The sequence below is a fragment of the Oryx dammah genome, unplaced genomic scaffold (assembly GCF_014754425.2).
Source record: "Oryx dammah isolate SB20612 unplaced genomic scaffold, SCBI_Odam_1.1 HiC_scaffold_8, whole genome shotgun sequence".
Taxonomy (NCBI): Eukaryota; Metazoa; Chordata; class Mammalia; order Artiodactyla; family Bovidae; genus Oryx; species Oryx dammah.
The window spans coordinates 36,734,046-36,761,495 of NW_024070192.1; the positions used below are offsets into that span (position 1 = coordinate 36,734,046).

At 53.1% G+C, this 27,450-nt stretch overlaps 3 protein-coding genes across 3 annotated transcripts in view; 1 reads left to right on the top strand and 2 right to left on the bottom strand.

The window, feature by feature from the left end:
* Window positions 1–1,789: 1,789 nt before the first annotated feature.
* AIPL1 (aryl hydrocarbon receptor interacting protein like 1) lies at window positions 1,790–11,101 on the bottom strand. The gene is made up of 6 exons (XM_040243686.1): window positions 11,006–11,101; window positions 10,084–10,263; window positions 4,827–5,015; window positions 3,530–3,706; window positions 3,283–3,424; window positions 1,790–1,992 (listed from the first exon to the last, which is right to left on the bottom strand). The coding sequence occupies exons 1-6, from the start codon at window positions 11,099–11,101 to the stop codon at window positions 1,790–1,792; spliced, it is 987 nt and encodes a 328-aa protein (XP_040099620.1).
* A 5,494-nt stretch (window positions 11,102–16,595) lies between these two features.
* PIMREG (PICALM interacting mitotic regulator) lies at window positions 16,596–21,204 on the top strand. Its single transcript, XM_040243687.1, has 6 exons — window positions 16,596–16,670; window positions 17,206–17,535; window positions 18,627–18,922; window positions 19,416–19,511; window positions 20,131–20,180; window positions 20,548–21,204. The coding sequence occupies exons 2-5, from the start codon at window positions 17,242–17,244 to the stop codon at window positions 20,162–20,164; spliced, it is 720 nt and encodes a 239-aa protein (XP_040099621.1). The 5' UTR covers window positions 16,596–16,670; window positions 17,206–17,241; the 3' UTR covers window positions 20,165–20,180; window positions 20,548–21,204.
* Window positions 21,205–21,360: 156 nt separating this feature from the next.
* Window positions 21,361–27,450, bottom strand: part of PITPNM3 (PITPNM family member 3) — a 77,972-nt gene continuing 71,882 nt past the window's right edge. The window contains exons 18-19 of the mRNA XM_040243688.1: window positions 27,214–27,342; window positions 21,361–25,579 (exon numbers count right to left, since the gene is read on the bottom strand). Coding sequence (XP_040099622.1) covers window positions 25,277–25,579; window positions 27,214–27,342 — 432 coding nt within the window. The 3' untranslated portion in view covers window positions 21,361–25,276. The remainder of the gene's footprint in view (window positions 25,580–27,213; window positions 27,343–27,450) is intronic.

Consider the following 27,450-nt stretch of genomic DNA (forward strand, 5'->3'; position numbering starts at 1 on the left):
TCTGCCAGGCTCTTCATCTGTTCTGAGCCGCCTCTGAGACTGCCCAGATCCCACCCAGGCCTTTCTTCCAGCGCAGTCAGGAGCTGCTGAAGGTGCCTTCTGCTCCCATCTCCCAGCCTCCACCCTACTCCTCCTTCTCTAGCCAGAGCCTTCTTTCCAGCCTAGGACGTTCCTTCCTTCCAGCTTCTGCAGGTCATAATGTCCCCTTCCTCTGACTGCCTCTAAAATCTCCACCTGGTTTTTGGACAGTATACCCGGCAGCCCATCGACACTGAGCCTGAATCAACAAAAGTTGGTTGACCTTTTTCCTCCACAGTGGGAAGACTTAAACCTCAAATCTTCCCAGAGCCACAAAAGGGCAGAAAAGGAAAATTTTTCCCATGTTAAAATAGACGCTGCCACCCCTGAAACCAGGAATATCCTCATTTTACTGTCTGAGCCACCTGGGAAGCCCTCTGGTGGTCCAGGGGTCCTGAATTCAGAACCACAGAAAAATGCAATCACACTGCACAGCCATATTCATGTAATTGATGTCTGTTGATTTTCAAAGTTTAGAGTCAACCAGTGGACAAAGCACAGAAGACTTAATTTGGTGACCAAATGGAGATGTTAACAGCCAAGATGATGGGAGATTAAAGGTACATCAGATCGGTGAGGGAAGAAGTGGGAGATGGGAGGGGAGGTTGCAGCTCTGCCAACCTCATCCTACACACGGGAGAATCCCTGCAGCCCAGTAGAGAGCTCCAGATGAAGGGTACCAAGCTACAAAAGTAACCAAAGAACTAGCAATATACTCCCCAAAATTAGAAGGGGAAGGAAAGAAGGAATCCAAGAGAATCAAAGCATTCAATTCTCACTTTTCACTAACATGGGGTAAAAAGGACATGTGGGGAAACTGATTTACACATATTATTCGGAGACAGAGAAAACTACCAAAATAGTAAAAACCAAAACAAAAAACAGGGTCCATTAAAATTGCTGGCTCTAGGGGGTGGGCGAGTTTGGGCAGGAAATTTCACTTTTATTCATAAGCTCATTTGTGCCCTTTGGGTTTTTCTTTTTTGGTCCAGGTCATGTGTCAGTAAAAAATGTTGTTTGCCATATCAGTCAACATAGGATGTTGCAGCCAGCAGACGCTACAGCTACCTGAACAGTGAGCCCTGAGGAACTAAAGATGGAAACAGACTGCTGGCTACCAAGCCCTCAGCACTGCAGCCGACCCCAGTGTGCACCCACAGGGGATTCAGGATGGAGAAAAGCAGGATACTGCACCTATGAATTAAGGTGCATCTCGAAGGAATGATTTTAATGAGTCCAGACTCTTGCATCTTCCTATACATAGAAAAGTGCTAAACTTGTTAACTTGGGATATCTGGCTTTCTTTAGTTAACATCAGTCTTTTGAAATTCCCAGAACCTCGTCTTCGTTGCAGACGCTCATGTATCTTGGTTCCTCCCTTACCTCTTAGGAGCAGTCCCTGGAGCTGAGAGGCTGTCTTCTGGCGTGTAAGTCCTTAGAAAGTCCGCTGAATATAACATAATTCTCACCTTCTAGGTTGTGCATTTTTTTGTCCATTATTTTGATTTTTTAAATTAATGTAAAAGTTGAAAAACTGACACCAAAATCCTGACCAACTGCACCAGAAATATTCAGTACCCTGCTGTTGAACTGGAAGTGCAAGGGGACAGTGAGATGGCGGGATGGGATGGTTGGAGGGAGGGGCGGGTGGAGATGGGGGGATGGGTGGAGGTGGGGGTGGGGCGGAGGCAGGAGGCTTGGCGCCTGCGCATTAGCCCAGCATGTTCCGGCAGCGCAGTCGCTCCTCCTCTCGTTTCTCCTCCAGGCGGTTTTCCAGCAGCCTCAGCTCCCTCTGCACCGCCTTCCGCATGGACGGCTCCAGCTCCAGCACTTTCTCCAAGTCCGCCTTGGCCTCCGCCTCATTCCACACCTCGGCGTGAGCCCGGGCCCGCACATAGTAGGCCTTCACGATGCCTGTGGGGAAGATGCTGCTGTATCCGCCGCCTGGCCCGGGAGGCAGCCCTCACCCGACAAGCGGCTGTGCTTCACCAGCTAGCGCAACCTTTAACCTTGGCCGTGATGACCCTTAATCTCTCTGTACCTCCGGAGCCCGGCCCCTCCACTATAAAATACGGATGACTGTAATAATCGCAGTACCCACTCCCCTCCCGCGGACCCTTCCAAGACCCGGTAACTAATTTTACATTCACAACTTTTCAAGTCTTTTCTTATAGAGGCTCCCCAAATGATGCAAGCTCCAGGTCCTATCCCTAAACCTGTCTCTCGCGGTCATTAAGAGAATTAAATGAAAGAAACGCAGAGAAGTGTGTGGCGCAAGGTAAGTGATTCTGTAACGTTCTTCAAACATCGTCTTCACAAATATTGCCATATCCCCCCCACCACAGATACTCAGTTCAGTTCAGTTCAGTTCAGTCGCTCAGTCATATCCGACTCTTTGCGACCCCATGGACTGCAGCACCCAGGCTTCCCGGTCCATCACCAACTGCTGTAGTTTACTCAAACTCATGTCCATTGAGTCGGTGATGTCATCCAACCATCTCATCCTCTGTCATCCCCTTCTCCTCCTGCCTTAAACCTTTCCCAGCATCAGGGTCTTTTCAAATGAGTCAGCTCTTCACATCAGGTGGCCAAAGTTTTGGAGTTTCAGCTTCAGCATCAATCCTTCAAATAAACACTCAGGACTGATTTCCTTTAGGATGGACTGGTTGGATCTCCTTGCAGTCCAAGGGACTCTCACGAGTCTTCTCCAATACCACAGTTCAAAAGCATCAGTTCTTCGGCGCTCACTCAGTTCAGTTAGTTCAGTTCAGTCGCTCAGTCGTGTCCGACTCTTTGCTACCCCATGAACCGCAGCACGCCAGGCCTCCCTGTCCATCACCAACTCCTGGAGTTTACTAGGATGTACTTAATATTGTTCTCTATACTGATTGTCCCCCCTTTTAAAACCCATTGACTGCTCCACACAGGTTTGGTGACTTTTATTTGTCCTAATTCACCGTGAAATAAAATAACTTCCCACAACACCACAAAGCACCGTTCATTCATCACCTGTGATACCGTTAGAGGCTTAGGGAAACCCTGCTGGGTGGAAGCTCTGATGTCTTGACCAGGTCAGAAGAGATAGCTACGAAGGTCTGTGCATGTGACTTTGGACCCGTGGGCGGGATTGGACCCCTGCCCCGCCCACACCACCCCGCCCATCTCGCCCATCTCGCCCCGCCCATCTCGCCCCGCCCCGCCCACCTGGGTGGTGCCGGAGGACGTCACTAGTGTGCTCCAGCACCTCGTAGTACTCCCCCTTCTTCAGCAGACACTGGCAATAGTTCAGGATCAGGGTGTTGGTCATCTTCTCCAGCTTCAGCCACTGCACCTCCCAGGGTTTCTCCTGTCCGGTGGAGAAAGCTCTGCTTCTGCCGCGCCCCCACCCTTCCCCACCACGGCCATGGCCAGAGCACCCCGCTTCCCATCCCCCTGGCAGGCAGCCTCCTACCTTGGTCTGCAGGTTCCTCAGGCAGACGATGGCTTCCTGGTACTTGTTGGAGGCCTCCTCGTAGCGGCCCAGCTTGAAGAGCCGGTTTCCTTCTCCATGGAGGATGGGCACCGCCTGCATCTTCTCTTGGTTATTCAGGTTCCAGGTCTCTCTCTGGTACTGGCTGGGGGCCTCGACCTGCTCCAAGAGCTGCAGGTCAGTGACGCAGGGACCCCGGGTGCCCGCAGCCCGGTAGGGCAGGCCCTTTCCCCTGCAAGGGATCAGAGACAGTGGACCCAGAACATCTGGCTAAAGTCAGCTTTGCATTTTCCACAGTGAGGACTGGTGGGCAGAACCACGCTTGCTGGCCAAACACAGGCAGATGGGGAAAGGAAGCAAGTGCCCCTCCCCACCCCCAGGGCTTTCCCCTAAATCAGAGCCTTTGTGCAAAGTAAGAAAAGGTAATTTGTCAACGCACTTTACTGATAATATTCAGAAAATTGCCATGACACTCATTTTGTTAGAACAAGACACTTTATTGCCATCTACTGGGAAATTATCATTATAAAATCACAAATATATACTGTTTCTAATGAGCACCTTAGAGGTGATGCTCTTGTGCTGTGCACAAGCTGTGCAACTGTTCAAGCAGACCCTGAAAAGGCCCCTTGTTGGTGCGATTCTCTTATTTATTTGTACTTACCCATGTAACCCTCAGGCTGAACCTCAACCTTGGCCATTAGCTGAGTCCTGCTCTGGTTTGATGCTCTCCCCCCACCCCACGGACAGGGACCATCAGTCACACTGAGGTCCGAGGGAGACGGTATGGATGGTTCCATGCAGTTCTCCCGCTATTGGAAAACCAGATGGGACAGAAGAGCCGGTTTCCTTTTCCATGGAGGATGGGCACCGCCTGCATCTTCTCTTGGTTATTCAGGTTCCAGGTCTCTCTCTGGTACCATCCATACCGTCTCACAAAGCACAGGGACTGGGACTGAGAATATAATTCTAAACTTTTGAGGGGAAAAGGAAGTAGATAACCAATAGAAATAAAATGCCTCCAAAGAGAAAAAGAACATTTTTTAAATGGGTCTCAAAGGGGCTTTTCCTTTGGAAAAGGCAAAGGATGCTTTTTTGGTGGAGTGGGAGGGTCCAATTCCAGTTCTCCCGTGGTTTAGGAACCCTTTCTGGTTTTCTAAATAGGATCTGGGTAATATCCAGGGACCCGTGGGACTGGGCTCCCTTGATGCCCACTGGCCCCAGTTTTCTCCGATGCAGGGACCGTCCCTACCCCACCTCCCACACCCCAGGGTCACACCTGCAGCAACTCGATTATGAAGATCAGTGGCTGAGGCTCCTTCTGCAGCTCATCCAGATCCTCGTAGCCCAGCGTGTGGTAAGCGAACATGTTGGCCAAGCCACACGTGTGCACGTGCCACTCCGTGGGGTCCTTACCCTCCGCCATCTGCCGCAGGCTCCGGGACAGGATGGGGTAGACCCCTGTGTGCTGTAGGGAAAGGTGGGCAGATGGTATCAGGCTGTCTGCTCAGAGCCAGCTGGGCCACAAAGAACCCCACTCTGGGCCCCTCCCAGAGCAGGACCTCTACCCTACACACACACACTTGTCCCATGGCTGTTACTACTCATCTAATTCCTGCAGCTACCTGTGTGCAGAGTGCTCTACACCTGTCAGCACTTTTAATCCTTGAGATGACCCTATGAGAGGGGCACTATTATTCTCCCTATTTTATAGATGTAGGAACTAGAGCCCAGAGAGTGTAAGTGATTTGTTTAAGGTCACACAGCTAGCAAATGACAGAGTCAGGATGGAAACCCAGCTCCGGGGTCCACGCAGAAGCAACAATGCTAGGCTTCCTCTTGCCAGCCCTTGTGGTCGACTCTAACAGGTTTCTCTCCCAAGGAGACCCTGAGTCCATGGAGCCTGTGACTCACAGGGAGGGGAGCATGGAAAGTAGTGGAAGGACCAGGGTTCCAAGTCCTTGAGGGCCAGGTTGGTGTCCTGATGGCACTGCTGATTGGCAGCGAGCCTGGATCACTGCAGCCCCCTGAGTTCCTGCCCCCTGGGTTGCACCAGTCCGGTAGTGGGGCTGTTGCAGGGGTTAAATGAGATGGTGCTGAGGTAAGGCCAGTTCATTACAACCTCACCCAGCACAGGAACTGGGGTGGCCACCCTCGGGGGATGGAGATGGGCTAGGAAAATCAGCTGCTTGTCCTCAGTGAGCTAGGATGCTGGGAACGGGTCCTCAGATGGCCCATCTCAGCCTCCTGCATGGCAACTCCAGGAAAGAGACATCCCAAAAGTGAAGGGGCAGGAATGGTTCAGCTTGGTCTCCAAGTCACCAGTAAGAATATGAAGGTCACCCTGCCCTGCCCCCATCAGCCAGGATTAGCCCAGAGAGCTTCGGTGTCCTCATGAGCAAGATGAACAGATGGCAGTTAAGCCTGTTGAGATTAAGCCTGGATGAAGGGAGCGTGGGGCCCCCAGGGAACAGCTTGCTGCAGGGAGAGCTCACTCCTGGCCCACACACAGCAGCCGGCAGTTCCCCAGTCAGAAAGTCAGTGGTTAGTGCCAACCCCGCAGCTGTGCGGCTGGTTGGACATAGCCTCAGACCAAGGCCCAGACCTCAGACCAGTACCACTCTAGCACTACCAGGATGCTAGTCAGCACACCGGGCTGTGGGATGCCACCAGGAGTGGGCAGAAATCCCAGGAAAAAGTATAGAGTCCAGAACTCCATGGCTCCACAACCATCTCCATAGCACCTCCACTGAGATTGTCCTGGGGACCCCAAGACCATGCCCCTCTCTGAGACTTCAAGGCCAGAGCCTGGTCCTGTCTGATGGGCTCTACCTATTACTATCTGGAGATTACAAACTGGCACTCAGGAGGCCACATTCAACTCCCAGATTGATTTCGTTTCATCCTTCATGTGGTGGGGGTTTTGTGTTAATGAGTCGTCAACACTTAAGCATTGAAAGAGTTCACAGACTAATGAAAATATCTTGTTTGTGTCCAAAACTCAGACTATCCAGCCACACCAGACCTGCCCCTTTCACACAGCAGCCATCCAGTTGGAGATAAGGAGAATCTGCCCCTGTGAATGGAGCAGATAACCTTCATCCAAGGTCCCTGGCCCCTGTGGAATTTGCATTTGTAACCTCTGGCCTTGGGTTTCCCAGGCAGCTCAGTGGTAAAAAATGTGCCTGCCAATGCAGGAGACTCAAGAGACGCTAGTTCAAACCCTGGGTCAGGAAGATCTCCTGGAGTAGGGAATGGCAATGCTCCTGTATTCTTGCCTGGAAAATTCCATGGACAGAGGAGCCTGGTGGGTTACAGTCCATAGGGTTGCAAAGAGTTGGACACGACTGAGCAACTGAGCGCACACATGCACACACACACACACACAACCTCTGGCCTCACTGGACTGGGAACCAGCAGAAAATTCAGCATAGAGACCAGTGTGCTCCCTGGGTGGAGGGAGAGGCACCACAATTCAGGGCAGAAGCTCCCAGAGCCCCTGACCACCCCTGCTTCTTCATACTTCCTGGCCTGGATGCTACCTCACTCCCCACTTCTAAGCCTGGTGAACTCCTATTCATCCTTCAACACGCAGATCAATGGCATTTTCTTAGAGAAGTTCCTGCTATGATCCTCAAGCAGTTAGTCACTCTCCTCCTGTGGCTCTAAATCCCTCTGTCCTCATTTATATTGTGGTGCTACCTGCCCTACATTGTAATTACCAGGGTGTCTGCTCCTTGTCCAGAATTCAAGTTCCTTGAGAGATGGGGACTTTGTCTGTTTCATTTCTACCACCTAGCACAGGCCAAACCTGGTGCCCACTGAATGTTTTCAGATAGATAGGCATACAGATAGATGATGGCTGGATGCTTAGTGATGAAAGAATGGATTATGAATAACTGGTAGAAGGGAAGGATGGATGAACTGATGATGCCTGAATGAGTGAATGGATAGAAAAGTGGATAAAAGATGAATATGTAGGTGAGTACATAACTCTGGGCTGCCCCAGTGGCTCAGTGGTATGGAGAATCCACCTGCCAATGCAGGAGACACAGGTTCAATCCCCAGGTCGGGAAGATCTCCTGGAGAGGGAAATGGCAACCCACTCCAGGATTCTTGCCTGGGAAATCCCATAGACAGAGGGATTTCAGTCCATGGGGTCACAAAAGAGTCAGACACTTCTTAGTGAGTAAACAACAGTTACAACAAAATAGCTCTGGGAAGTGTGTGTGTGCACGTGCGTGTGGACGAGCGAAATCATAGTGGCTGTGAACTGGGAAGAGATGGGGGGCGGGGCTATTGGAAAAACCAGTAATCCTTGTGGCGTAAAAATGACCAGCCTGTGAGATGGGCAGGGTACTCAAGTGCATGATGTAGCCAAAAGAACACAGGCCCCACAGGGAACCTAGAACTAAGCCCACATTACAGGAATAACCACAGTCTGTGGCTCTGCAAACAACAGATCAATCAACCAATCAAGAATTTATTGACAGCTCTCTGCACTCTACACTCCTACATTAGCAAACATGCATTCTATGGAGAAGGGGCCCTTGTTGGTGACCAAGCTTGTCTAACATATGGTCTAAATGACAAGCACATATGGGTCTAAAATTATTACAGGAGCTTTGTAAGCAGTCAATAGATACCATTTTAACTGAAACCACAAAAAAGCCAGTTTTTCTGAAGACTTGTAAAAATAAGCCATCTTTTAAAAATTAAAACATCAGAATAAAGATGCTCAACTAATATTTGCTAGTGTGAAAGTGAAAGTGTTAGTTGCTCAGTCCTGTCTGACTCTTGTCGGCCCCATGGACTGTAGTCCTTCAGGCTCCTCTGTCCATGGGATTCTCCAGGCAAGAATACTGGAGTGGGTTGCCATTTCCTCCTGCAGGGGATCTTCCCCACCCAGGGATCAAATCTGGGTCTCCTGTATCTCCTGCATCGGCAGGTGGTTTATCTACCATCTGAGACCTGGAATATCTGCTAACTGATGAAGAAATGAATAATTCCTTGGTTGGGACCTCTAGTGGTAGATAACGGCATTGCAGCCTGTCTGATAACGATAGTAGCGAAAAAGGGATACTGTACAAAGAGGGAACCAGGGATCCATCCCTGATCCTGTTTCCGAGATGGTTTGACCCAGAGCAAGCTACTTTCCTTCTCTGAGTCTTATACTTCCTCATCAGTGAAACAAGGGAGTTAGTCTCTAAAATGCTTCTTAGTGAAAATAATAGCTCCCACTTCTCAATTGCCCCATACCATGATTTGCCCTGCTGCTGCTGCTGCTGCTAAGTTGCTTCAGTCGTGTCCGACTCTGTGCAACCCCACAGACGGCCTCCTACCAGGCTCCTCTGTCCCTGGGATTCTCCAGGCAAGAACACTGGAGTGGGTTGCCATTTCCTTCTCCAAATTTGCCATGGTATACATAATATCATGTAATCCTTACAACTGCCCCCCTAAAATGAGGATTTGTTCATTTCTACATGAGGAAATAGAGTGCTAGCAGGGCAAAGGGACTTTCCCAGGGTCACACAGTGTCTCTTGCCTTGCAGGCGAATTCTTTACCATCTAAGCCACCAGGAAGCCCAAAATGTGAAGTTACTGAATATTAGATATCATTAAGAAATTGTTGAATTTTTTAAAAATATGATAAGGATATTGCAGTTATATTTGTAATATCTTTCTTTTTAGAGAAGGATACAAATTATAGTATTTACAGATGAAACGATACAGTGTCTGAAATGTGCTCTAACCATATGGGATAAGGAAGGAAAGTGGATGGCCTTAGATGAAATAAGACTGGCCACACAGATTGATGGTGCCCAGCATAGGATGATGCATATTTGGAATCTGATTATACTTTTTGTCGACTTTTTGTATAAGTTTGAAAGTTTCCACAAGAAATATTTGTTTAAAGGTCAGTCAGCTTTGCCATTTCCATTTGGGTCACAGGCCAAGGAGATTGCCTTCTCCGGGTGATTGTTGAGAGTGCCTACATGAGAAAATAAGTTTGTAATGTCAGTAGGAATGGAGAGGAGGGCAGAAAAGTGACCTGTGGCCAAAAGTCTCCAGTATCCAATAATCCTGCACAAAAGTGAGGGCTGTGAGGTGGGCCCTGCTCCCATATCCTACCAGTCAGCCTTGACACCAATTGTCATTTTAGCATCACCTGTTCTTATGGGGAATCCATCTCCACCGTTGGACTTCCCTGGTGGCTCAGTGGTAAAGAACCTACCTGCCAATGCAGGAGACACGGGTGTGATCCCTGGGTCAAGAAGATCCCCTGGAGAAGGAAATGGCAACCCACTCCTGTATTCTTGCCTGGAAATTCCATGGACAGAGGAGCCTGGAGGGCTCATGGAGTTCACGGGGTTGCAAAAGAGTTGGACACAACTAAGCAGCTAAACAACCTTCGTCTTTATAGTGGCTGAGAAGGAGGAGGCAGAGGTCTCCCCGGAGAGTTTCATTTTACCCTCACTTTCCTGAAACACAGCTGGCATGCCAGTGCAGGTGGCAAATGGGTGGGGCCTACTTACGATGGTGTCGCACCAGAACTCGGCCACCTCGCTGACCCGCATGGACGTCAGCAAGATCTCCCAGACCTCCAGCTTGAACATGTTCCCAATGATGATGTGCATGGGGTGGCCCACCTGCTTGCTGTCGTCTATCACCGTCCGCTCCTCGTCACATTTCATGGTTCGGAAATGAAAGGTCACCTGGTCACCAAGAGAGTAGACTCTGATCAAGACCCACCTCCCAAGGCCCCCCAGAAGCCGCCCATGTCTCCGACTCCCTGGGTCGTCCTCGCTCAACTCCCACCAGCACCTCCACCCTCCCCCTCCTAAAGGACCCCATCCCACTCTAGACAGCTCTGCAAGTCAGGAGGTCCTTCCTTCAATACACCCTAGATCCGAGGCCGCTGACCCAGACACTCCGTCATCCAGGAAGCCCACCAGAGACTCCCAGACAAACACCCTACCCTGCATGCCCTTCCTTCTCACTCAACATTCGGGACTTCAGAAAATTCCCAAAGCCCCACCCTCACTCCACACTGAAGTTTAATTTGAAAAATGTCAAAAATACCTGGGGGGACTTCCCTAGCGGTCCTGGCTAAGACTCTACCCTCCCAGTGCAGGGGGCCTGGGTTCAATACCTGGTCAGGGAATTAGATCCCACATGCAAAAACTAAGAGTTCACATGCTGCAACTAAGACCCAGTGCTACCAAATAGATAAATAAACACACACACACACACACACACACACACACATACACACCCCAGGAAATGGGCATCAAGCCAGAGCTACGGAGATGCCCAGGGTGGGGATGGGGCTGATAATTCTAGAAGGACCTCCTGGCCATTTGTTGGCAAAGCAGAAGAAGGGTGTTTGCAGTGCCCTGTGACCCAGCTAGAATGCAGAAGGATTTTTGTCTGGCCTAGGGGGTGGGTCTCACTCACTCGGGCTCCAGTAATGAAGTTGGGGAGATCCCCTGTGCCCCCGTGCAGAATGGTTTTCTTGATCCCTTCCACATTCAGGAGCAGAGTGGCGTCCATGGCTCCAGGTGTAGGGAGATGTCCAGCCTGGCTGAGATAATCTGCTAGCGGGAGGCACTTAGGGCTGAGAGGTGGGGATTTGCCCTGCTGGGCGGGGTGTGAACAAGAGGAATAAGGTGGGGCCGCTCCTGGCAGCCTGGGTTCTGCCCCAGCCTCTGCTTCTAGCAGTGAGGCAGGGATCCTGCCTGACATCCACCAGTACCATCTCAGCTTCTGTTCTGTCCCCCGACCCCAAGAAGGAGGGAAGACAGCTGGAGCTTTCTTAAAGAAGACAGGGGGTCAAGAATGAGCAGGAGAGAGGCCACAGGCCAGGAGGAAAGGACAGGGGACCAGAAACCCCCTTTGCCCTGTCTGAACTTGGGACCCTGTCTCAGACTCTCGGTCGCTTTGGAGCCCAGGCCGGGGCCTTGCAGTCTTTGCAGTCCTACTTCCGCTTTCCTGTCACCCTCTCCTCCCCAAGATCTGCCCACCAGAGGATGTAACACAGTGGCCAGAGGGAAGGGCAGGCAGGTTTCTGGCTGGTGTGCTGTTCTTAGTAGCTCAGTTGTGTCTGACTCTTTGTGACCCTGCGGACTATAGCCCGGCAGGCTCCTCTGTCCATGGGGATTCTCCAGGCAAGAATACTGAAGTGGACTGCCATTTCCTCCTCCAGGGGATCTTCCCAACCTAGGGATCAAACCCAGGTCTCCCACATGGCAAGCGGATTCTTTACCTTCTAAGCCACCAGGTTTGGGAGAGCCCTAAGAGAGAAGGGGGCCAGGTTTGGAGGAAGTTGAGGCACCCCCACCAGCCCTGCTCCTGTCCCCCCTCCAAGGTCTGGCTGGGGGCAGTGGGCGCTGTCGTTCCCTTGGGAGGGTCTCAGCCCTGTGCCCTGGAACCCAGACAGAGCTTATGCCGAGAATTTAGAGTTTAAAAGTGAGGAATGTCCTGCATACAGGGTCATCATTGCCATCTTCCTAAATTCCATATATATGTGTTAGTATACTGTATTGGTGTTTTTCTTTCTGGCTCACTTCACTCTGTATAATCGGCTCCAGTTTCATCCATCTCTTCAGAACTGATTCAAATGTATTCTTTTTAATGGCTGAGTAATACTCCATTGTGTATATGTACCACAGGAGAATGGCATTGAAACATGTATAATATCATGTAAGAATCGAAATGCCAGTCTATGTCTGATGCAGGATATGACACGCTTGGGGCTGACGCGCGGGGATGACCCAGAGAGATGTTGTGGGGAGGGGGGTGGGAGGGGGGTTCATGTTTGGGAATGCATGTACACCTGTGGTGGATTCATGTCAATCTATGCCAAAACCAATACAGAATTGTAAAGTAAAAATTAAAAATAAATAAATAAATTTAAAAAATAAAAAAATAATAAATAAAATAAAATAAAAGTGAGGAATGATGTGAAGACATGGTGTTTGGCGCCACCTTGTGGTCAATTTAGGTTCTCATGCCTTGGCTCCCCCAGGCCTTGAGGGTAAGAGGACCCGGAGCAGCAAAAAGCTTTCTCTTCTTGACCAGGGGCTGACAGGCTACAGGAAGAAGAGGCAGTCCGCCTGCAAAGGAGGTAAGATGGGTATTTAGATGGTAAAACTACAAAAGAAAATCAAAGAGATTTCCGTAAAAGCCAAGGGAGGGAGGCCAGAGAGCAGGGGCAGGGGTTGCTTCTGGGGCCTCGGCAGCGTTCTGTTTCCTCACCCAGCTGATGGCTACATGGGAGTGGGGTTCGTAAGTATTCGTGCTACTAGGCTTTACATTTTAGGCATTTTCTGTCCCTGATGTCATTCACAGCAGAAGAAAAAGTTCTAACTGGGTCTTCCACTGCTCGCTCTCTTCCTCTGCTTCAGCTGTTTTGCAGAGAGTCGAAAGGCACACATGAGGATTTTCCCATTGTCCAGCGGTGGGAACTCCGTGCTTCCACTTCAGGGGACACAAAGTTTGATCCCTTGAGAAACTAAGAGCATGCATGCCAAGCAACACAGTTGGGGAAAAAAAGCACACACACCTAGGGGTCCAACTCACAGATTTGGCCCATGGTTGGTCAGACTTGGGGATACAAGGGGAAGGGGCTCTTGAAGCTGATGCCAGAGGTTTCCGTTTCACTGCTGAGAAGAAAGAGGTGCTCAGGCCATAGCCTCTAGATGGACCCCAGTCAGTGCTTGGCTCCCAAACTAACCTCCAAATGGGCTTCATAAAAACGGAACTCTAATAATCCCAGTTCCCTCAGAAAATTCAGCAAAGGCTTCCTACTGCCATCAGGATAAATTCTAAGCTCCTTCCCCAGCCTATGGGATCCTGCCAGCCCTGCCTCCTGCCACCTAGCCCCTAGCCTCTCCATCTTGCTTGGCCTTTCTCTGCTCCTGGAACTTGGTGGTACTCTGTCCTCCCAAAATAGCCCCCTCTGTTGGAAAACCTCTTCTGTTTTGCCCCCTAACTCCTCAGCTAAAACACCATATGCTAAGGGAAACCTGCTCTGACCCCGAGTTCCTTTTATATCCTCTCATCATCCCCTAACATCTCACATTCATGACATTTAGCACAGTTTAACATCTGCTTCTTCCAACACACTGGCAGTTCTAGGAGGTCGAGTTTACTGGAGAAAGTTTTCTGTTGGACAGGGAGCCCTCAGGGCAGGGCAAGGCTGGACCTCCTCTTCCTTCAACCTCCTCCCCAAGAGTCATAGATGGAGCTGGACCTAGAAAACCTCAGCCTCAGACCACAGACTGGTTTTTACTTCTTGCAAGGGGGACCAAGATCCCCTGCCCCACCACTCCTTCCCTGGGAGCCTGCTCCCCTCCGTACATCCTCCTTCCCACTCCTACACTCCACCCTCCTCGAAAGGCAATGAGAGAGGCTCCTCATTCAGAAGAAAATGTTTCTTCCTTCTGTCGTTTCCATGGAGACTGCTCTCCTTTACCTGCCCTGTCAGTAAAGGCAGGAGGGGGACCAAAAGCTCCAAGCAGGAAGGGCCTCTGGGGCATCACCTCCTCCATCCTGACCCTTGATGAGGCCATGGAATCCAAGGTTAGGAATTCAGGTTTCAGAGTCAGATCTCCAAGATTTAAGTTGCAGCTCCACTCTCTGTTCCATCTTGGGCGAGACACCTCACCTGTCTGAATCTCAATTTTGTCATGTGTAATGGGAATAAAAATAGCTCCGACTTCATAGTGTTGCTGTGAGGATTAAGGAAGATTAAGAAAAGGAAATGCACGAAGCACACACGTGTAAGGGCTCGACACATATAAGCTATTGTATCAATGCCTGTGATGTACGTGCCAGGCATGGGACAGGCAGACAGGCATGGGTGGACAATGGCGAAAGACAATCCAATTTGAGAGGCTTTGTTTCCAAGTGCGTCATCTTCCCTGAGTCTTTCACACACGTTCAACTTAGTTCCCAGAAAAATAATAACTCTTTCTTTTCCCCTTCATCTTTCACTGGAAGAGGACATGAATGAAATTCCCTAATTACAATAACAAATTCAACAAGCATACCAGAAGTGTGGGAACAAACACTTCAGATGCTTAGGAAACAACTCAGCCGGGGAAGAAGTTGGACATGTAAAACAGAGCAGGGTTTTTCAAACCACAGCTCAGAACTCTTAGTGAACCGCTGAAAAACGAACGCAGCAAGTTGTCACCAGCATTTTCAAAAAATCAAGTACTGAACAGAAATTATGTCAAAGCACCCCACACATTGTCAAGCATTGTTTCAGGAAGATTTTGTTTCAGTTACACATAGGTATGTGTGCTGGGGGCAGGGGATGGTCTCACCTGGGTCCTGGGTCCCCCAAACATGATGGTCTTTGTGGAAGAAGATCCCCACCCCCAAATACACACATACACACACACACACGTTCTTTGCTTGGTGAGCTCATTCTGTAGGTCTCAGCTTTAAGTGACATAATTTCTGTGTCCTAATTCTCTTTGATGAATTGAGGACTTGTTATTTGACTCACCCATGTCCATCTCTCCCACACACACCAGGTTTGAGCTAGCTCACCAAGTTAGTTCACCTGCTTGGTTCACCTTTGTGGATCATTGTCAGCACAGAGCTTAATTTATCGGACACAAGTAAATAATTGGAAGGACAGGTGAGGGGAATGAGGAAGGAGAAAAGGGGGGTTGAGAGACACCAGCGTGACCTTATTGGAGCATGTTGGTTTAAGGTGCCCACAGCACCCAGGAGGAGAAGGGGAGCCAGGTGCTGGTTGGGTACAACTCCATTTCCTCATCTAGTCCTAGGCTGCAGCGAGGGGCTCTTGAGTCCCTCCTATAAAGTGCTTGGAAATTAGTACCTGGTGCATAGTGCGTGCATGCGTGTGCTCAGCTGTGTCCAACTCTGTGCTGTGCTTAGCCGCTCAGTCGTGTCCCATAGACTTGCGACCCCATAGACTATAGCCTGCGAGGCTCTTCTGTCCATGGGATTCTCCAGGCAAGAACACTGGAGTGCGTTGCCATTCCCTTCTCCAGGGGATCTTCCCGACCCAGAGAGCGAACCCATGTCTCCCTCCTCTCCTGCACTGACAGGCAGATTCTTTAATCGCTGCACCACGGCCAGGTGCACAGTAAGTGACTCGTTTGAATCGGTCTCCTCCCATGGGGAGAGTCCCTTTACCAGGCTGTGGGGGAGCTGACCCAGAGGTGAAGAACAGAGTTAATGACTGACCTTCAAGGGACCCGTAAGTTGAAACTCGGGAATGGGGGGCGGGGGTGTATGGGGGCAGGGGAGGTTCCAGGTGAGCAGGGCAATGAGGAAACGGAGTAGGGACTACTTTGAGGGGGAGGGGGAGGGGGCTTTCTAAATGGTGACTTTTTTAGCTTGGATGCTAAAGGGAAGGAGGGAGGCACTCAGCTGGATAGAGGGGATGGTCAATGGGACAGGGTTGGGGGTCGTACTTGGAGTGGGGGTAGGGGGCTGGGGGGTGCACTCAATCTGTCCCCTCTTCCAGGATGGGTTTTCCTGGGGATCCGTGAGGGTGGCAAGTTTGGGGAACTGAAGGGCAGTCTCAGGGAAGGCAGAGGGTCATGAGGGAAGTTTGAAACAAAGTTTCCACAGCAACCCAAGGCTCCGAGTTCCCAGCCCAGGCTCTTTCTGACAAAATCACTGAGACCTTCAGGCAGGATGGGAGGGACCCTTAGGAGCCAGGGACCCCGCCTCGCCCCGCCCAGTCAGACCAGCCAGAACCCTTTATAAGTTAAGGATGGGGTCCAGTGGCCCGAGACCGAGGGTCAGTAGGTGGCGCCGGGGCTGAGCCGGCGCGGGCTACGGTTTCTGCAGGAAACTCGGGCGGGACCCATGGATACAAAGGGTCCTCTACTCCCGGCTCCCTGCCCAGCGGGCCTCCAGAGGATGAATGGGGATGGCTGGGCCAATCCGAGAGCAGAATTCACAGCCGCTGGCGCAGGGGCCAATCGGATCCCTGGCGTGGCCGCGAGGCGGGGACAGAGCCAATCAGCTGTGAGGACAGGACCAGGGGGGCGGATCCGCGCGGTGTTTCAAATCGACTGGATGGGCGAGGAGCAGCTATGCTCGTCGTCTGGTCAGCCTCGGGAGCTGTTGGGTGAGTGCGGGCCGGGGCGTGGTGGGGTTCTGTTCAGAAGGGACGGGAGCAGGTGGGGTGGGGGACCCCTCGTTAGAACGGGCACGGCATGTGGGGCTTCTGGGTGTAGCCGGATGGACATCGGGGTGTCTGGTCAGCCCACCTCCGCGCATTGAGTCAGGGCGAGCTCGTGAAAGAATCCCTAGTCCAGCCTTGGGCCAAGTGCTGAGGCTCAGCGACGGCCGGCGGGTCCTGACTGCCTCCCTCCCAGCCTGAGGCAGATAACGGAAAGTAGCCTGGGATGAAAAGACAGTTGATTCAGACACTCACAGCAAGGGACGCCTTGCTGGCCGGCCTTGTCCAGACTCTGCCCTCTCCCGGGCCTCACTGACCTCACTTCTAGGAAGAATTCCTCCTTCCTGCACCCACGGTTGACAAGCGCCCCACCCCTTGGGCCCCAGGACGGGAATCTCTTCCTCTGGTACCCGGTGTCTCACTGGATCCTGGGAGTGGGATGGGGGATACCCTGCTGATCTCCCATTGATCTCCTCCCCAGGGTCTGTGGGAACAGAACAGACTCTTGAACAGTCAGATGGCTTCTCGGTGGCCAGCTGTGGGGGCTTCCCTGCGTCGGAGGTCTCTCCAGAACCAGGAGCGGTTGGAAGAGAGCGAGGCCCTGCAGCCTGTAGCCAGCCACCTGGATACCTCCAGCGGGGCCCTGGGCTCCCTGTGCAGACAGTTCCAGAGGCGGCTGCCCCTGAGAGCAGTCAGCCTCAACCTCGGGGTGGGCCCCTCCTGGAAACGCCTGGAAACCCCAGAGCCAGGGCAGCAGGGCCTCCAGGCTGCAGCTCGCTCAGCTAAGAGCACCTTGGGTGCCATGTCCCAGGTAATGCCAACCATGTCCAAGTATGGATGTAGGGCTTCCTTGATGCTGAAAAATGGCTGCCCCCAAAGATCCCCCAAGAATATAGACTGTGAAGACAGGGTCCTTGATTTATTACTGTGTCCCCAGCTCTCCAAACAATTCCTGGTACACAGTAGTGTGTGCATGCTAAGTCGCTTCAGTCATGTCTGACTCTTTGTTACCCTATGGACTGTAGGAGCCAGGCTCCTCTGACCATGGGATTCTCTAGGCAAGAATACCGGAGTGGGTTGCCATGCCCTCCTCCAGGGGACCTTCCCAATCCAGGGATCGAGCCCATGTCTCTTATCTCTTCTGCACTGGCAGGCGGTTTCTTTACCACTAGCACCATCTGGGAAGCCCATGGCACCCAGTAGATGCTCAACAAATAGCTGAGTGAGTGAATGAAAACAGGGTTGTGTAGGAAACAGAACATCATGAGACAAGATGAAAGAGCTATACTATGATAGGAAGTTGCATGCAAAGGGCTAATGGTGGGGGAACACCAAAAACAAGCTTAGTCAGTGAAGGTGACTGGAGGAGGTGACTCCATGGAATTCGCCCAGGAAAGGGGAGGTATGAGGAGTGTACAAGACAGGTGAAATAGTCCAGACCCAGGGTTAAAGGAGAGCAAGACGCTGAAGAGAACTGGCAGGAACTTAGTCTGGGTATGGCTGGAGGACAGAGAGCAAGACAGGGCGTGAGAAGGTAGGACATGTGCCAAACATGTTTAGAATTATTTCACTGTCTCCTGGGGGTAGGTATGGTCTCCCCCAGGCCTCCCCTTTGAGTCTGGGTCAATCTGTCCAGAAAGAGGGTTTGGATTTAGACCAATGCAGGCTCCATGAGCCAGAGAGGTTATGCTGCTGCCCATGCACGTATCCCTGGGAGCCTGAGCTGGGTCCCTGCTATGGACCTGTGGCCTCATGGACTCATTTGCATCCCTCACCCTGAGCCTAAAGGCTTCCTGGATCTGTAGGACCAGCTGGTGGTCCGAGGGGTTGGGGGATGCCCTGAGAAATCGGGTAGCTCACTCCTGGCTTGTCCACACTGACTTTTCCATGTACCGGTCACAGAGGATCCAGGAGTCCTGCCAAAGTGGCACCAAGTGGCTGGTGGAAACCCAGGTGAAAGCCAGGAGGAGGAAGAGAGAGGCCCAGAAGGGCAGTAGCCCCCCAGCTCACAGTCTGAGCCAGAGGAGCACCCGGCTATCTGTGGCCGCCCCTGCCCACTCAACCCTGGACCTCTGGGAGAAAGAGTACCACCGCCTGTCTGTCCAGATGGGCCCCCATGCCCACCTTTGGCGACGGTCCAGAAGGGAGGCTGCCTTCCGGAGCCCCTACTCCTCGGCAGAGCCCCTCTGCTCCCCTAGGTAAGTGGGGTAGTGCCTGCCCCTCAAATGCTAACTGGGCCCTGGGGGCTACTGAGCACCTTCAGGACACCCTGAGCTGAGCCACATCCATGCTCTAGCTCAGCTCTGTGCCCCACTATGGGGGACCTGGGGAGGTCCTTTTGGGCCTGAGTTTCCCCACCTGCCAAAGGAAGAGGCGAGCTTAACTCTAAGAGTATCACAGTCACCCAAGCTCCACCAAAAGTTTTTAAAGCCACCTGGCAGGGTCGGGGGGTGGAGGCACACCTGTCTGCAGGATCATCTACCCTTGACAATGCCCTCCAGCTGTTCTCTGCCATCTGCTCTGAGCCTCTCTGATGACACTTCCTAGAATGGGGGTCTGGGGTGATCATTTCCCAGCCCACACTGGTCATCTCTGGGGCCTGTACACCAGGTCCCAGTGCTGGGTTAGAATAGGCTCCTGCCACAGGTTTCCAGCTAGTGACTGATATGCATGGCTTTTCCTTCTGTCCAGTGAGTCCGACAGTGACCTGGAGCCCGTGGGGGCAGGAATCCGCCATCTCCAAAAGGTGTCCCAAGAGCTAGATGAGGCCATCATAGCGGAGGACAGGTGAGCCAGCTTACTGTGCTTCAAAGGACATGGCCAGGAGAGTCCCCTATGAGCCAGGCCACTTTTTCAGGCAGGTCTCTTGTTCAGACTCTACTGTGTGAGTCTAACCATCTCTCTCCCTCTCTGAGCCTCTGCAACATGCCTTGGTCTCCTCCTTGATCAAATACTTAGGTTGGGGTGGTAGTTAAGGACACACCTGGATGGATGTGGCCCCCTGGGCCTTGGGCCCCAAAATGTGTCCATCACATGTGACCGGGTACCTGGTTCCTAAAAGATCCACCCTTCTTCCACCACTCACTCTCCATGGTTCCTCTCCACCGTGCCCACCCTGGAACTGGAGAAAGCCGCGTGGCTGCTGTGAAATGCCTGGCCTGTCTGCTTAGGACCCTGTCCTGGAGCAGCACCTGGGCCCGGAGCTGCCCTAACTGAGGTCATACGTACGTGGCTGTGATAGGCTATGAGGCGGGTCCCCGCTGGCGCTGACTACATGCCAAGTGGGGCATGTACCCACCACACTGCCAGTTCTGGTCTTGTCTAGCCTGGGTGGGGAGGGTCCCTCAGAGCCTGTAGCACCCAGGACAGACAGCAGCACCTGTCCCCACTGCTCTCCCATCTCTAGTGGCGACATGACTGTTTCTCTCATCCGAGACTGAGGACAGCGCCCTTCAGGTAATGCCCTCCTTCCAAGCCTCTTTCTCAGAGCTTTCTTCTCCCTCCCCCTCCTCCTCCTTCTCCTCTTCCTCCATGAGCTCGTAGGCATATCTGGAACTGAGTCTTTGCTGGAAAAAGACGTAGAGTTGATGGGCCCCACAGAGCCGAAAGCACGCAAATCCTCGGGAGCCAGGACTGTGGCTAACGTCACTGAGCCCATCACTGATGGAGCACACGCGGGGCACCCCCAACAGGCACAACCACTTTCCAGAACCTCATTTGGAGGTGGGGGGAAGTCTCTGGTGTTTCCACTTCCCCTGGGGTGTGAAGGAGCTCTGTCTTGCAGGAAGCAAGCCATAGCTGACCACCATGCCCTCACACTCAGGATCCACACCTCCCAGGAGTTCCTGGAGGACCCAGGAGCTGGCGATTCCCCTGAGCTGCCACAAACAAGGACCTGACTCACAAAGCCCCAGGTGGGGGCTGCTTGGGGTCCTCTGCTTTCCTGCTTCAGCCGCCTCCCAGCCCGCCAGGGACCACCTACCACAGCCTGCAAGCGACTCAGGGAGATCTCAGAGGGGTGGGGGGAACCATTCATTCTACTTCACTTTGGGGCTTAGGAACTCAACCCACATATGAGCTTTACAGTTGCTTCGTTTGTAACATGAAGTGCAGATGGCAGGTAATATTTGAGAGCTTGAGCTATGTATCCAGGAGTGGGGTCTACAAAGAGTCAGACCATATTATCACCAGTGTGGGGGCGCTTGAGAACCCAGATTTAGCCCTACTTCCCACACAAGAACCCCAGAAGGAGGGGTGGGAGAGGTTTCCAGGCCCCAAGATCCTGGGTCCACAAGGACCTATTCTCATTCTCAGCATAGGGCACTGTGGGCATAGAGGGCACACTCTGTTCAGTAGTGATTTCTGCCCTTTGTAAATTATTTAAGAAATCTGCTTTGTCATTTTATTAGAAAGAAACCAGTGTGTGACTTCCCTGGATAACACCGGTTTTTCATAATAAAGACTCTTTCTGTAGCTGGCATCTGTTTGTTGTCCTTGCTACCCCCACACCGCTCTGGGCAATAGGTTCTGGGACCTGACCCATCACCCACCCCAACTCTGAGCCAGCACTGCCCCCAGATCAGGGGGAACACGAGCAATGGGAAAGGTCTCTTGGCTTAGTTCAGAGCAAAGTATGTTTTAAAGGCAAATAAGGTTTTTATTTAAGTGACAACATTTGAGAGTTAAAAACCAGCTCACATCAAAATCAAGACCAGTTGTAAAAATCTTTTTAACTTCATAGTGCTGTTTTTGTCTTGTTAGAAATCTCATATTTTACATTTTCTTTTCTAACGGATTTTGTACAAGGCAGCCATGAGAAATAGAATAAACCTTTTTCACCACAGAACCATCCACCACAAATAATACTGCGAGTTACACACTTAGGAACAGTCAGACAGACAAGATCAGACGGGCTGCCGTCACCGAGTAAACAAACAGAAAAGGACAGCGGGGTCCGAGGGTAGGAGTCCCCACCAGCCAGCTGCCCTACTGTCCCACCCCTCCTTGATGTCACCTGCCTCTCCTTCTGTGCATGAGGGTGGGGGACAAACTCTTGATTTTTTTTTTTTTCCCCAATCACCCTGTTGGTTTCTCAGCCAGGAGTCAAGGACCCAGGCCATGCCTCACTGCTTAGACTGAACCCTACTTGGGATTTTTAAGAAAGTTCCCCCATGCCCGGGGTCGGGGGAAGGGGAGGGGACGTTTCTTTTGGCTAAGCCAAAAGAGAATAGGTTTCCAGAGCACTTGGCACCCCAACCCCCCGGGGATTCGGCAGGAAGGTTGGTCATTTAAGGCGGGGTCAAGTTGAGGCTCCGCAGGCAAAGCACCCCTCCCGGGCGGAGCTGCACCTGGGCTGGGTGGGTGAGTGTCCCCACAAAACCGGCACCACCTCGGGACCCATTTCCACATGCCTCGGGGTCCGGCTTCCATTGAAACATTGGCGCCATGTTTTGTCTGCAGGGCACTTCCAGGGCGTGGGTCTGGGCTCCAAAGTGGTAAAAGTACAGTTTAAAAACCATGAGATCCAGCCTCCCCTCTTTCCTAGAGCCCACCCCCAGTAATGTCTGGAATACTGGGATTCAAAATTGTTTATTTTCTGTGGCCCAGCACCCAGACTGGAGGGCCATTTATCCAAATGCATGAAAGAGTCCGACTTTTTTTTTTTTTTTCTCCAATGTATCTGTTGCGGAGCCTAAGAGAGGAGTTGAGATCTTTAGCAAAATGCCATGAGGCTGGAAGAGCAGGCCCTGGCTACAGATGCACCCTGAACCCCCAACAGGGCGAAGGTAGGGGAAGGCAGCAGGCAGGCCATCTATCGGGATAGCCCCCCGGACTAGGAAGAACAAACATGCCACGCAAGAAACAAGGAGCTTTGGTCAGGCGGGAAGATCTGTTTCCCAGCCCCTGGGAGCAGGCACACCAGGAGCTGGAAGGATTCTCTAGAAAACAGCCAGACTGGGGGTCACAGAACTACTCTGGGAGAGGCAGCAGCAACCCCTCCAGAGAACACAAGTTGGTTCTTTGTTTTTCTCCAACTCAACTGGATGGACAAAAATCAAACAAACCACTAGCAGAGAAAGTGCATATTGGTTACAGAGTTGCCGTGAAAGCAGTACTGAACAGAGATTGATCACTATACAGAACCCCACGCACACACATTCACACACACCAACTGCAGCTCCCAAAACACTGTGTTCAGAACACCTCATTGTACACCTTCCATATTAAGGGGCAAGTCATCAGAGCCCCAAACCGGAGCTCTGGAAAGGAAGGGGTGTGGGCCCTCTGCTGGGGCTCATGTCCCAGCTCTGACCCCCACAACCACAGAACCCTGCTCCCCCACACTCCAAATTCTTCAGGGTCCCAGCCTCTCTTGCTCCCAGGCTGGGGTTCTCAGAAAAAAAGGGGTAGAGGTACTCTAGCTGGGGAAGAAGTATCTCACACTAATTATTTCATCACTTGAGAGTAATACATCAGTGGCTTTTGCAAAAAGGAGATGGATTTCAGAGAAGCAGACTATGTCTGCCTGAGTTTAATTCAGGGTCTATTTTGGAAAGGAGGGGAGAGATTGGCTTTGGGGTGACTATGCCATAGGAGCTGGTGCCCAAAGGAGGCTCAAGAAGGATGAAATGTTAAAGGAGGGACGGGCCCGTCGTTAACCACCAGAAGGCAGGACCAGAGAAGAAGCTGGGGGAGGTTGCCCTTCCCCGACAGACTTGCCAGCAGCTCTGGGTTTGGATGCAGATGCAGCGCTGGAAGTGGAGCTGGAGAAGACACAGTTCTCGTAGAGCAGGGGTGGGAGCTGGGAGCCCGGACCCCTCCAGCCCCAGAGGGGCGTCGAGTGTGCCGCGTGATTCACAACAGCAGGGCCATTGCCCCCACCAGCAGCCGCCACTGGGGAGGACCCTGGCCACATGGGAGCTGCGAGAGGTAGACAGCAGAAGCAACACTGAGCCAAACAGGTGCCTGCTGGGCATACAGACGTCTGGGCCCTGGGGCAGCCCAGCCCCTGACACAGAGCCCAGCTGAAAGAGCCGGACTAGCCTCAGCGACAGCCCAGAGGGACTCAGAGGCGGCCCAGAGAGCACCCCACACGGGCAGGCGTGGGTCTGGGCCAGGAAGCAGGAGAAGTGCAGGAGACCAATGCCCTGGCCAGGGGCTCAGCAGCAGGAAGTCCTGGGCAGAATTTGAGGGAACCCCAGGAGAGCCAAGCCCTGCCAACCTCAAGGGACAACCCAAGAGGAGGTTATAAGCATCAAACCAAGCTGAGTGGCCGGGGGAAGGGCAGAGAACACAACAGTTTGAGCCAAAATTACATGAACCCCCGGAGCTCTGGGACCTCAGCTGTCTGTCTTCCAGGAGCCAAAGGGAGAAATCACTCTGAGCCGAGCTGGGGAGGAAGAGCCAGGCCAGGGCCTGCTGGGAGATGTCTCTGTTCCTGGGACACCAGGTTTGGGCATCAGCGCAAAGCAAACATCTCTGTGGAGCAGGGACCCCCCTTCCCAGCAACCCCTGCAGAGGGGCTTCCTTGGAAGTGGTGGGACAATGGGCCCCCAGAGCCCCTCTCTCAGTCGGCGAGGAGGGTATAGATCACCGGGCACTCTGAAGGGCTCTTAGGCTTGAAAAGCCACAGAAGGCAGAAGTGCAGGACAGCCTAGGAGTCAAAAACGCCCCACGATCTCAGCTGGAGAGACCCCTCCAATTACAGAAGGAAGGCAGGGCCCAGCGAGGGCAAGCAATAGGCTCAAGGGTTCCCAGCCAGCCCAGCTAGGCCAAAGCCCAGGGCCGCAGCCTCACGGCGGAGGGCACCAGGGCAGGACTCCGGGAAGAGACAGGACTGTCCTCCAGGGCCCCAGGAGAAAGGTGAGGATACGGACGACAAGAAAGGGGGGACAATAGACAGCTGCAGGAGGACAGACCGTCAGCACCAGACCCCGCCCCCAACTGTCTGCAGACAGACAACTCAAACATAGGATGAACCTACCGGACATCCTCTCACTCCCAGAAAGTGGCCACCTGGCCACAGGCGAGCCAGGCCCAGGATGGTGACCTGGGACATTGCCGGGGGCGGGCACAAATGCCACTTGCGCCCCCCTCCCCTCACCCCAGCGGGCAACCAAGAAGCTGCACTTGCCAGCGGCTGTTGGTCCCTGATTGGGGGGCGCCTCCCTTTAGGGCCTGCCAACCATCACTGAGGAAGCCTCTGGAGCTCAGAGAGATGGTCGACTTTGTCAAACACTTGGGCTCCAGGCAAGCCTGCCCCCGGGGGTTACACAGACATCCACCCTGACTGGGGCTTGCCTTGCAGGCGTAGGGGAGCAGCAGCGACTGCATAGAGACCCCTGGATCTCACCCCTTTGCCGCCCAGGGAGCCTCCCCACCAAGGCCAGGCAGGGTCCCTCCCGCCTCGCCCGTTGGACACTTTGCTGGACAGACACGGGAGGGAAAAAGCAGGAAACAGCCTGTGTCTGCCGGGGACAAGGCAGCCCCTCCCGTCCCCCAGGCAGCCCTGGTGGGCCCCCCACCCCCTGCTCTACTGCACCGCCCGGCCCTCAGGGCACCGACTCGAACTTGGGGGGCCCGCGCGCCCAGCTGAGTGCGGGCAGGGGCCGCTCGTGGTCCTTGTCGGACTCGGGCTGGCTCTGGGCCCGCTCGGGCTTGGGGTTGGCGGGCGGGTCAGGCTGCTGAACCGACATGGTCCGGCGCAGGTGGTTGCGCTTCCGCAGGAACTCGGGCTGCGCGTGGAGGCCGAAGCTGCCCTTGCGTAGGATCATGCGCGAGCTGTTCTTTTTGGGGCGCGAGCGGTGGCCGGCCTCCAGCGCTGCCAAGTGCGCCGCGTAGCCCTCGCTCAGGAACTGCAGAGGGGACAGGAGTCAGGTCAGCCGGGGGCGGGCGGTCTCCTCCCCCCCTCCGCCCCTCAAAGCCCCAACATCGCCCCTTCCCTGGAGCATCCAGCTTCTCCCCGACCCAGGTTGCTCATTACTCTTGAAGGCTCCCTGCCTGACTTGGCACAACTGAGTGCTTCGGTCTGACCCAAGGGTCACACCTGGGATTTCCTGGATTCCTGAAGCTCTCTCATCCTTGTCACTTTCACTAAGGTCCCCCAAAGGTAAGTCTCTTCCCTCCACCAGGTTCTATCCCAGGGAACTTCATTGATGTTTTCCTGGGCCTGCAGAACCTTGGTACTCAAAGTGTGGGCTGTGGACCACCAGCATCAGCAGGAGCTGGACCCTTGACAGGCAGACTGTCAGGCCCCACCCCAGGCCTAGGAATCTGAATCTGCATTTAAACAAGCTCCCCTGGTCATCTGTGTGCAGGTTAGAGTTAAGAAGCCCTGCTCTAACGGTCCCTACTCTGAGGTCCCACCTTCTGCCTGATGCTCACTCTCAAGCACCTCCACTCAACATGGTGCAAAGAGGTCATTATCACCTTCCCATCAATCACCTGCTTCTCAATCCCAGTAATGGTACTACCTGCCTGGTTGCCCAGGGCTTCCCAGGTGGCACTAGTGGTAAAGAACCTGCCTGCCAGTGCAGGAGATGTAAGAGACGGGGATTCGATCCCTGGGTCGGAAAGATTCCCCTGGAGGAGGGCATGGCAACCCACTCCAGTATTCTTGCCTGGAGAATCCCATGAACAGAGGAGCCTAGCGGGCTACAGTCCATGGGGTTGCAAAGAGTCAGACACGACTGAAGCAACTTAGCACACGCACACCTGGTCGCCCAGGTCAGAAACCAAGAGCCATCCTTGACATTGCGTTTCTCTCATCCTGAGAATCTGATCCCTTCATTACCAAATCCAATCCATCCTGCTTTAGAAGTGCCTCTCAAACCATAGGCCTTCACTGCCCTGCTGCCACCCTGCCGTTGCTTCCCTCCCCTCTCCCCTTCCTCTGATGTGCCCTCCAACCACAGCCTGAGGGATCTCTCTGAATCATGAACCCCCTCCAGAGCCATCGAGTCCCAGCTTTGGCAAGACACACAGGCCGTCCGCCATGCACCGCTCCAAGCCCTGCTCCGGCTCCCTCCCACATCACCCTCAGCCAAGTCACTTGCAGTCAGTTCCCAGAATTTACACTTGCTCTGCCACCTCCTGTCCCTTCCTTTTGCTGCTGCCTCTGTCATAAAGGCTCATCCAAGCTCAGGCCCTTCACGGACAACTCCTTCCAACTTTCAAAAAATCAACCTTGTCCCCGAGTCAGGCTTAGCTGCTCCTCTTTAGGGCCCACAGTTCTCTGTGCTCCCCTGTCCTTCATCACAGCTGTTGCCTCACTGCACTGTCATTGTCGGCCAGTCTTTCCATCTCCCCGTCTAGACTAGATGACGTGCCATCCGAGTCCACCTGCACCCCGCACAGGCACCCAGTGTGTGTGCTGAATGAATGAATGAGCAAATGAAGAACGAACAGACGACTGACTGGACAAACAACAGAATAAACCGCCTTCTCCCCTCTCTGCTTTTACTGGCCCCACACGCCCGCTTCCACCCACCTGGCACTGGGTTTGGTACTTCTTGGTGGGCCGGCCCACAATGAAGATCTGGGAGGGCGGCAGGCCCAGCACGCTGTAGACGGAGATGTCCTTCGTGGAGCCGTAGGCTGCGCTGATTTTGATGAAACACTGAAACACAGGGCAGCTGATGGGGGCGGGGGCAGTGCATCCACCACGAAGGATTCCTAGATGTCCCCCCGGGGAGCACTGGTGGGGGACCCTTTTTCTGCACGCAGA